Source organism: Brachyistius frenatus, unplaced genomic scaffold, assembly GCF_029030835.1.
Source record: "Brachyistius frenatus isolate BFR_SWC_R1_liver_20210118 unplaced genomic scaffold, ASM2903083v1 Contig_1, whole genome shotgun sequence".
Taxonomy (NCBI): domain Eukaryota; kingdom Metazoa; phylum Chordata; class Actinopteri; family Embiotocidae; genus Brachyistius; species Brachyistius frenatus.
Window position 1 is genome coordinate 7,055,884 of NW_027210600.1, and position 11,349 is coordinate 7,067,232.

Sequence of the window (11,349 nt, forward strand, 5' to 3'; positions counted from 1 at the left end):
TTGTCTTCTAGGGATATAGAGATTTTAGCGCTCTTTGTCTCCTGTATGTGCCATGACCTGGACCACCGTGGCACCAACAATTCGTTCCAAGTCGACTCGGTGAGAGCACATACTGTGTTTCTGCGTTATTAAAGGGTGTTTGATGAACTATCAGGAATGCTATGACAAATCATGTTTATCAGATGGATTTTTAATATGCTCATGTCAGTAATGACTCTTCCACACACACATGTTAGTCATGGAGTTCCACAAGGCTCTGTCCTACATCCCATACTTCTCCCCTTATACATGATCTGCTTAGGTGATATCATTAGGAAACACTGCATACATTTCCATTCAGTTATATCTATCTATGAAACTTGATGAAACCAATCAGTAGTCAAAACTTCAAGCATGTCCAAAAGACATAAAGGCCTTGATGAACTGTAAATGTTTACTTCTGAATTAAGACAAATCTGAAATTATTATACTGGTCACTCTAAAAACATGTTAATCCAATGATCTAGTTCCTCTGGATGACATGGCCTTAACTTCCAGCACTACTGTGAGGAATCTTTGAGTTATTTATGATCATGATCTACTTCAACTCACACATGAAGCAAGTCTCTTGGACTGCCTTCTTTCATCTGCACAATGTTGCTGAGATCAGGAACATCCTGTCTTGGCGCGATGCAAAGAAATTAATCCATGCATTTGTGACTTCCAGGCTTGATGACTGTAATTCTTTGTTGTCAGGATGCCATGGCTCTCTGAAAAGAGAGTATATTTCCCCCAATTTAGCATCCCTGGCTTCCAATAAAATTGAGAATAGAATTTAAAATTCTGCTCCCAACATACAAAGTGTTTAATAATTAAACTCCATCTTACATTAAAGTTCTCTTATCAATATCATCCCAACAGAACGCTACGCTCTCAGAGTGCAGGCTTGCCTACAGTTCAGAGCGTTTGCAGGAATAAAATGGGAGGCAGAGCTTTCAGCTATCAGGCCGCACTCCTCTGGAACCAGCTCCCTGTTTCGGTTCGGGAGGCCGACACACTCCCTGCTTTAAAGCGCTAAGCTGAAAACTGCAACTGCAGTTTTACAATGCCTACCAAAGTGCCTCAGTTGTGCACTTTTCTGTTATGGTATTTTCTTGGCATTGATATTTTGCATTGTAAATTAATACTGAGTAAAAATGAGCCTTTAGATGCCTGAGATGGAGCCTTCAATAACAGCCAGGCTCTGGGTGTTTTACAGTCATATCAGCCTCTGGTTTTATCTCATCATCTGTGAATTTTGTCCCAGTGAAACACTACATGTCAATGTGATTAGAAGCATGTTGCTCTGGTTCACTCTAATCGAGCATAACCCTCCAGCATCAAACTGACACACACACACACACACACAACTGTCGTTACACAGCAGAGGTCATTCATCATTTTATCAGCTTCTCTTTGTGTCATCTATTTTCAAATTCATATCAGAGCTGACATGAAGTGTTAAAGAGAAAACACTGCTTCGCTTTATTGAAGGATGTTTCATTTGAATCAGCACAGTGTGTAAAAGGATTGAGTTTCATTTGTCTGTCTGTTTTATTTTCAGCAATCTGTGCTGGCTGCTCTCTACAGCTCAGAGGGATCTGTGATGGAGGTAAACTCTATCAAAGCTTTAACAAGGTTTTCAAACAACATGGGGCTCTTGTGTCTCTATAAATCTTTGCTGTATGTATCACTGAACTGGACTGAGCAGACTGAGACAGTATAACTGTGTCACTGGTGATATTGGTTTGCTCCTTCACAGTTAATAAACTTCATTATTCAAGTGCCTCTCATGTTGTGTTCTACTCTGACATCTAGTGGTCAAAACCAACCTTGACTTTCTGCAGCAGTGATGCAGCAGTGATGAGGCAAGGCAAGGCATTTCAATTGGCTTTGTGCTTTTCTCACACGTTTTATATTTATGTTTTATTTGCCATGACAGAGACATCACTTTGCCCAGGCCATCGCCATCTTGAACACTCATGGCTGCAACATCTTTGAGAAGTTCTCTAGGAAGGTGAAATATTTTCACAAATTTCAACATATTGGTCTCTCGTTCTTGTTCTCTGTCCATGTTCTTCTCTCACTGCCTGTGCAAGCTAAAGATATTTGTGATGTTTCCAGGACTACCAGCGCATGCTGGATTTGATGAGAGACATCATTCTGGCTACAGACCTCGCTCACCACCTTCGCATTTTCAAAGACTTGCAGAAGATGGCTGATGGTATGTCTCATACTGAGAGCAGTATGCACGGCCACAGCTCTACTTTTGCTTTACATTCACAACCCTGAACAGCCGGGGGAGACTTGGTTCTCATGGTCCAGCGCACCAAACCAATATTTTACTTCTCCCTAACTTTAAATGGGGGGATTTCACGAGAGAGGACATGTCACATGAATTACATTTCAAACATGCAGTAGTGATATAATCAATAAAATCCTTTTGATGATTTTGTGATGAATCACAAGTGGAAAATACTTTTTACAGACAGTGCAGCCTTCAACCTATTTCCTCCGCAATGCGTCTGAACGCCACAGAAAAGCCTTTTCTGACTCAACACTTTCATTAAGTGACTTATTTTGCACAGTTCTGAGGTCAAACTTGCCGCATTCAGCTCTGACATTTTTAATCATCTTCTACTTTTATTGGACTATTTACCCTTTTGGAGAGACAGTTGCTTAGACTCTAATGTAATATAATTGGCTGTAACCTCCTGGCTAGTAGTTTGTTACGCCTGAATGCAGCCAATTATAAGTTATCCTGAGTGGATGTCTCCTCAGTGGAATCAATTCTGAGCTGTTAAAGCAATTCAAGGACATTAAAAACCTCTAAATGAGTTAGAAACACACTGCAGAATATGTAGCTTGTCAATCATGGAGAAAAATAGTTGAGCCAAACACAGAATGAAAATGTTGAGTCTCGAGGTGACATGGAAACAATCTCCTCTCATCAAACATATAATGTGGCTTTTTATCACCAATATCTTTCAGCAGGATATAACTGGGCCTTCCAAGGACACAAAAGTACAAAATGAATATCACTCAATGAAATTTCTCAGTCTGAGGTTGAAGTTTAGTTATTTTAATTAAAGGTTTTCCAAAGATCTTCACGAAGCTTCATGTCAGCGTCATGTAACTGAAAGGCAGCAACGTCACTTGTAATGCTGTTTACCTGGAGCGATTTGTTTATTTGTGTTTCAGATGGATACAATCCAAAAAGCCGAAACCACCGCTCCATGCTGCTGTGCCTGTTGATGACCTCGTGTGACCTGTCAGACCAAACCAAGGGCTGGAAAACCACACGCAAAATTGCTGTCAGTCTATAGTAGATACTTTACACTACACAGAGTATAACCGCATTTCTTTTGTAGTATGTGCCATCGGCTAAATGTTTCCCTGTATCACTACAATTACCCTTGGTAATGTGAACAGTTATCAGTATTAATAGCTAGTCATTAGTGCAGTGCAAATCTTAAAAGTATATTAGCGGAAGGAATACTGGTAATTACAGTGGCACAACGCTCTGAACACTGTGGCTGTTAAAACAGCTTGCAGCAAACAGGAATAATAAAAGCTTTGTTTCTGACAGTTCATGTACTGTCTTAGTTGACATGCAGCAAAAAGAAGGTTCTCTTTCCTTTTTTCATCAGTGCGTTCCTAAAGCTTTCCGATCCCCACTGACTGTATCATAAAACTGACCCATTTCCAGGACAATAAAGATTATCAAATTCAAAACTGTACAGTCGTAAACAACCTGTGGGCTATATTCCATTAAATGTTCCTCTGTGGGACCGCACTCCATTTCAGGATTATGTTTAATCTAAGCCTGCCCCTTTTTCAAAACCAAACCCCTAAACCTTGCCCTAAATCCTACACCCTCAATCTCCAAACACCTAACACCGAAAACAAATGCGCTATAATCCCTGTTACCAAAAACACATTTCTGTTGAATTCAGTGGAGGAAATTATTGTACGTTATCTGGCTTTTACTGGTCACATTTCTTACACTATTTTCTTCCTGGTAAAACAATGAACAGGGATTAATGAAATCTGCAATCACACCAAATGTTGAAAGTAATAAAGGGGTAAGGCATTTCATCTCAGAGGAGCAGTGTTGTTGTTGTTGCATAGTTGCAAAAAAAAAAAAAAAAACACCCAGTCATGCATCAAATATGATATTAGTCTTTATTCAAAGCATAGTAGCCTCTAAATTATGAATTTAGTATTATTTATACTCAGTTTATCCTCATTTTAAAGTTGAATAAAAGTCAAAACTTTTAAACTGACCATTGTTTTATTCTAAAAAAAAAAAAAAAATTTAAAAGAGGATGTGCAGGACATGATAGAAATGTAAACTGAATTTTAAAAGGAACTTTTTATTATTAATGTTCATATTTATTTACTGTCACTGTAAATATGAAACCTTGTGAACAGTAACAGATGTCTGCCTCTTTACGTCCACAGGAGCTGATTTATAAAGAGTTCTTCTCTCAAGGAGACCTGGTATGTGTCAGTGTACACGGGCTGTTCAATGGCTGAAGTGTGTGTTACTTTACGCAATATTGAGCTCATTACTCATATTAACATTGTTTGTGTTTGTGTGTGTGTGCGTGCAGGAAAAAGCCATGGGGAACAGGCCCAGTGAGATGATGGACAGAGAGAAGGCGTACATCCCAGAACTACAGATCAGCTTTATGGAACATATCGCCATGCCCATCTACAAGTACGCACAAAAAGTGGAAGCATCACAACCGTCCTCTCTTTTGGTTCCTTTAATCACCGAACACTTTGTCATTGGCCTGAAAATAGTCAAACAAAATCTCCTCCAACACGAATATTTTGAACTTTTAGTGACAAACCTGAAGTGAATTATCACCTGATTCTAAAGTTTACTTCATCTCTATGGAGAATATTTTAGTGTCTTTCAGCTAAATAGTTGGCTTGCAGGTTTATTGTTTTGGTTGGCTCTCGCCAACATCGCTTCCAGCAACTTTTTTCAGTGAAAAGCCTCTACAGAAGTTAACAACTAGCTGGTGAACATAAAGAAGCTTTTAGCAGCTAAGTCACATATTTTCCTTTGGAGATGGTGGAAAGGAAAACAAATAAAATTAGAGTGAATACTGAATTTACATGAATTAGGTGGAAACAAACAGGACTGTAAATGAACACGAATGCTGCTTGATAACTACTACAAGTGTGAATAAATAAGTGTTTGTAACACGCTTGCCAAATCAACTTTTTAATATGATAATATATTGTGTTTACAACCCCCGAGTGGCCAAAACATCAATTATTAGAGGTTTAACAAAATGAAACGTTGTGTTCAAAGTAAATACCATATAACCTAGTTTAAAATAAGATATTTCTTTTCATTTAACCGCTTAAAGACATGAAGTTAAGTAAATAGAATTATAATATATATAATAATAATAATAATAATATGTAATAAAATGATCATTTACATCCTTTGGATTTGGAACTGTAAGAATTCCCAGCCTGGGACAATGACGACCCTTTATTATGACGTAATCATGAGTAAGCCTCACTTCAAACCTCACAAAGTTTTACAGTAACAAATAAATATTTCTCTGACACTTCTTCCACCGCCTCCCTCTGTCCTTTCAGGTTGCTGTCTGAACTGTTTCCCGGGGCCACTGAGCTGTACGAAAGAGTGGCGGCAAACCGTGAGCAGTGGACCAAAGTGTCCCACAAGTTCACCATCCGTGGGTTGCCTAGCAACAACAGCCTAGACTTCCTGGACCAGGAATACGAGCTACTGCAGTCCCAGGGTGCTTTCGGGAGTGACGACCACTGCCTCAATGGTTGCCTTGACGACATAGAGGGAGGGAGTGGTCAGTGACAACAGGCGGGCTGCTGACTGTTTCCTGAAGTTTTTCTGTGGTCCAATAAGGAGGATACCTTTTAAGCGACCGAAGAGGGACACGTCTCTCTGCTGTCAATCACTTAGATGCATAGCAGGTCACGCAGAATGGACAGGACAAAGTTTCAAACTAATTGAATCAGACAAGTGATCTGAAACGAGTGGACCCATCTGAGCCGGTTCAGTGATTAGATGCTACATGTTGCTTTTGTCTCCAGTTGAGGAAAGCAGAAGGAGGTGACTTTATCTTTTTCAGCAGCTATACTGGAAAAATTGGTTTTTACCACTAGTCACAAGCTCATTTATACAGTACTGATCCTGATTAAGATTGTAAAAACACACACGGTGACACACATGTGTACATGCACATACTGTTTAGGCACACAAGATGGAGAAGAAAAAAAACATTTATTCTTATGGCAAAAACTACTTCAACATGTAACAGTGAGATGAAGTGCTATACTTTCTGTAAAATGATTCATAATAGCTTATATTGATTTAAAAAGCTCTGCTTTGTTCAGACAAAAGCAGCTGCCATAGCCCTCACCAGATGCTTATGAATGCATGCTGTATGGCCACCTCATGTATTATTCCTTTTATGTGGGTCAGTGATGATTTTCTCCATAGCTAAGAAATAAATGCAGTCCATTTTTATACCATCGAAACACTTTTTTGTATTCAGCTCTGCAGAGTTTATATGCCTAATTCACAATCATGAAGTCGTACAAGGAAGTTTTTGGTTCACTTGGTTAGACAAACTTTTAACCCTCATGTGTACCGATTCACTTTTCATCATTGTTGGCTGGATTTAAGGGACAATTTGACAATCACTCATCAATGACAGAGTCGCTGATCCCTGACCCTACGCCATGCATAAAACATTAAAAACACACCCTTCAATCGGTGTCCCCACATCAAGTATGCATTTACGCCTCAAACAAACGCCTCTCGTGATCTAAAAGTACCATCCTTCCCCACTTTTATTTTTTTATTGACTGATTTCCTCATAAGCCCACTTTAGATGGAGAGTAACTGAAGCCCTTTAAAAGATCCATCTCATTTGTTCGTGTAAATGTGCCAGAGTAGAGCGTGTCATATGGAGTGTGTCATATGGATCTGCCTTATAGCGCATCTTTGCTGCCTTTCTTAGAGCTTTTAATATATGAAAATTGAAATAAAGAGTCTGTTTAGTATGTATGTTGTATATTTGTTATAGACATAGTGTGAGTATCGATGTGTTGACTGAATGATCACCGTGCTGAGACGATGTATATTTGTGAAATACCTGTGTGAAGACCTCAGATGTCTTGTCATTTCACTTCTTTCTATTTGAACTTATCTGTACAAACACCTTTGGGTGTTACAGGCAGACATAAAAGCATTTGTTCAGTTCTCAGTGCAGTGCCCCCAAAAATTATTTAAAAAAAACAAACAAACAAAGGAACTAGAGATGTAGCCATCATAGAAATTATTCTTTCTTGAAAGTGACAGTGTTTCATTGTCGCTGCAGTCCAAAGGAAATGTTTGGAAAAAAGTAAGAGTTAAGTTCTCAAGATTGTGCCTCAGAAAACCTGACATTTTGGGGCCACAGGGTTTTGTGTTACAATATGCCATACTCAGTTTTACCTTACAATGTCTGAACTATGAAATGCTGCAGTCAGGGTAAGATAACCGTAGTACAGTTAGAGAGGCTTCTGTAATGGACACCACTGTATGTGGGCTGCACATGGAGGCGTGAGAGTTACAGAGCGAGCGAGTGGACGGACGAGTGGGTGTGTGGATGGGAGAAGGAGAGAGGACCGGAGGTAGCTGGCTCAGGACCAACAGAGAAATGTCCAGTGCAACGGGTCTTTAGGGAGCTGCCGTTGATAGAGACCAGGCTGACACAAACCACACGTGATCTTCTACATTTTCTTCTTCTTCTTATTCTTCTCCTCCTTTTATGCAGCCCTGATCATGTTAGTGAAAATAGATGAAAGCAAAAATACTGCAATCATAAAATTTTAATATTAGATTATATTATTATAATTATCATCATCATTATTTATTATTATTGTTATATTATATTTCACTTTGAAAGGACCTCATGAGGGTGCATTAGTGAGGAAGGTTAATTGGTTGGCATAGTGGTTTGATGTATGTGTTGCACCTACATGGGGATATGCATTAGCGCAGCTGGATGAAAGCGTTTGATCTGCCTTGGTCTGCGTGATGGACAGAATATTTTTACTATTAAATTTGTAAAGGGCATACAGGTGTGTTTGTCAAAGAGCCTCTCTCTCTGTTTTTCAGACTCTTTCTCTCACTCGTGGTTTTCCCGTTTAAACCACTGTCTCATATGTACCTGCCTTTTTCATGTGCAATATGAAGTGTCTGCCTCTGTGACATTGCATAGATTCCTATGTAAATACCTATGCCTCCTGTTTGATTATTGCTTTAGGTCTGAGTTGCCAAAGGCTTTTAAGTGTTAGATCATGATGTTTCCACTGGGGGGGGGGGGTAGGGGGAGGGGGGAGTGTGACAGTGTTGATCCTGAAATGCTTTTGAGAGTTCAGACCTACAGTTGGACAATTTTCTATAATGAGTGTGTATCTGTCCTTTATATGTTTGTTTTAGAGAGTCAGGGCTAAATGTGCCAAGCAAACATTATCTACTTCCTGGCCAAGCTGCAACGAGGAAAACAGACATAAAACTTCAAATATATTTTGTTCTCTAATGTTGGAGTGACGACGAGGGCTGTGTTCATATTTAACTTTTCTGATACGTCGTGACGGCTTGTCCATGAAGTACGAACCAAATCTATTTCCCATCATCACAGTGCAGCAGGACTCCAACCTGTGATGTAATGTCATTGTAATGATCATCTGTGACATAATTGTTAAAAGTGGCAAGAATAGAATTGCTGTAAATAACAAAGTTTTAAAAAGAATTTTTTTTTTCTTGATTGTCTGTCATTATTACAATGGGAAGTATTTCAATTCTGTAATGTATTTAAAGTGGTTGCATCCTGTTCTCTTTTATTTTTAAAGCCATTTTTGAACAACCCCAAGCTTAGACTTTTACAGAGGGAATGAAAGAAAACTATATGTGTATTTAGGATATACATAGTATTCTACCAGGAATAAGGACCCAGACTAATCTGAAATGTATACATGATGCTTATACTGAGGACTAAATCCAATCATCTGTTAGTTATTTGTTTCGTTGAGTTCTGAGTGCTGGTGGTCTTGTTCTTCTTAAGATGTATTGAACAAGGACATTTTTGAGAAAAAGGCAAATGGATGACGTTTTGAATCTTTTTTTTTTTTCTTTCTTGGAATAAATCTGGTGAAAGGGTTCTTGGTTGTTGTCTCTACATGTGCACACACACCAAATGGTATGGTACTTGATTGCCTGGAGATGTGTGTTGGTGCGCGGTGCATTTACTCACCACATTGGCATTTCTGCTGATCCTATTGGCCAACAGCACTTACTGTATAAACATGGCCAGATTAGTACATTGGGGACCCCGGAACAAAAATCTCCTACGGCCCACTTGTTCTGATTCCTCTCTCCAGGAATCAGCATCGATTCCTGCATGTAGTTGAATATAAATTCTCACAGTTTGTTTGTGCAGTAATGCTTTTATTACAGGATTCAGTTCCAGTGAGGACATGCTCAAACTATTATTTACCAATACCTCCTGAAATAACCAAGTGATGTAGAATTTAATTTATTTTTTTAAGTAATTTGACAAGTGTCCCTTTATGCTATGCCTAAAACTACTGTATTCGTATTTCGAGCTGCATTTGGATCTTATCAGATAATAATAATAATAATAATAATAATAATAATAATAATAATAATGAGACAAACCCTGCTAAAAAACAAAAAGCAAAATTACACCGTTGTGAGTGGGAAATTAAATTAGGAACTATATCTGTGGGTAGATGCCATTAAATTTGACATCAACATAAAACTCTGACAGTAGATATTCCAGTTTGTATAAGAAGGAATCTAAATTAAAATTTGATCAATGAATGAGAGAAAGGCAACTGAGACAGCACAGTACTCATAGAGCAAATCACAGTCCAGACCAAGCCAATCTCACCAGATCAACGCGAATGTGAACATGAAGTGAATTTTGCACCAGCAACATGACAAGGAGCGCTCTGCATAATCAGTATTTTTACTTTGGTTGATGCTATATGTAAAGTTTACATTACTTCATTTCGTCTACTTCAGACGTTTACGTGCAAAACTTTTACTTTTCATGTATTTTTAAAATGTTATGCACTAACTGTTTAGATCATTAAGTTAAGTAAATGATCTTCACTAAGTATAAGTATCAATATAAAGATCTATAAATTAGAAGTATTTATATATATATATATATACATATATATTTGCAATATTATGTGCTAAAAAGTATAAATACAATTAGTTTACACATTTATTGGGCATTATTTCTGAATTATTAGATTATTGTTATAACATTTTATGTTGCAGTAAACAAGGAGGTCAATTTAACTTTTTTTAGTTTGATGATTGGTATTTTAATCTTATACATCTTTCATAAACTGATGAAAAAAATTATACTCATTATAAAAATCTGAAAAGTAATGTGTGTGTGTGCTGAGAAAACGTTGAGACAGGCAGATGCCTGGCTCCTCATTCAACGTCCTGTCGGGCTATATATTTATTAAAAGATATCAACATATTTTCAAATGTAAACGCTTAACAATTTCAAAGTGCAAAATCTTTCTGTAATGTAATGTGTTCACTGTATTTATACTGTCTCTTAAACCCATGTTTACAACATGTCAAAACATCTAAAGTACTCACTATATTAAAATGCATCACAACAAAAATACCTGTATCAAACATATAATGTGGGAAATGTGTTTAAACTGAATCAAAAGTTACAAAAACAAAACTATATAGATTCACATTATCCTATATCATTCATTCCTATACACTGTACACGATGTGCTTCGATCACCCTATTTCATTTGTTATAAATTGGTATTTAAACCATAGTAGCTGTTTACACACTCACAAAATGAACCGATATCTACTGTTGGACACAAACAGAGAAAGACTGATACACTTGGCGGCAAATTACACAAAATACTTTAGCCGACAGGGCTATCATGAGCTAAAGAACACATAACTCATTCTTTTCTTAACATAAACCAGACAGACTTAACATGAAATGAGCCTTTAAAACATACTGATATGATTTGCTTCCTTATAACGAAACACAGGAATACTCTATGTTATTATGCGGCCAGCACTCGGACTCGACACAAACGCTCGTAGCTACTAACACTGCTAAAACACGACAGGATCATTTCAACCAACTTAGTGTGTAAACATTCAGCTTGAAGTTAGTTGTAAGGTGCTTTGTCAATTTCACAAATCACCAACCTCAGAAAACAGGAAAGTGTTGAGTCATAGTTCTCAGAGTT

The 11,349-nt window shown here is 37.8% G+C and overlaps 1 protein-coding gene across 2 annotated transcripts in view; it reads left to right on the forward strand.

Moving 5' to 3' along the window:
* The window catches only part of LOC138632294 (cGMP-dependent 3',5'-cyclic phosphodiesterase), a 146,007-nt gene extending 138,915 nt beyond the window's left edge, over nucleotides 1-7,092 (forward strand). For both annotated transcript variants that reach the window (XM_069717887.1, XM_069717807.1), the window contains exons 24-31: nucleotides 12-99; nucleotides 1,583-1,630; nucleotides 1,961-2,035; nucleotides 2,143-2,242; nucleotides 3,220-3,332; nucleotides 4,483-4,521; nucleotides 4,635-4,741; nucleotides 5,644-7,092. In XM_069717887.1, the coding sequence (XP_069573988.1) occupies nucleotides 12-99; nucleotides 1,583-1,630; nucleotides 1,961-2,035; nucleotides 2,143-2,242; nucleotides 3,220-3,332; nucleotides 4,483-4,521; nucleotides 4,635-4,741; nucleotides 5,644-5,878 (805 nt within the window). In that variant the 3' untranslated portion in view covers nucleotides 5,879-7,092. The remainder of the gene's footprint in view (nucleotides 1-11; nucleotides 100-1,582; nucleotides 1,631-1,960; nucleotides 2,036-2,142; nucleotides 2,243-3,219; nucleotides 3,333-4,482; nucleotides 4,522-4,634; nucleotides 4,742-5,643) is intronic.
* The last annotated feature ends 4,257 nt before the right edge of the window (nucleotides 7,093-11,349 follow it).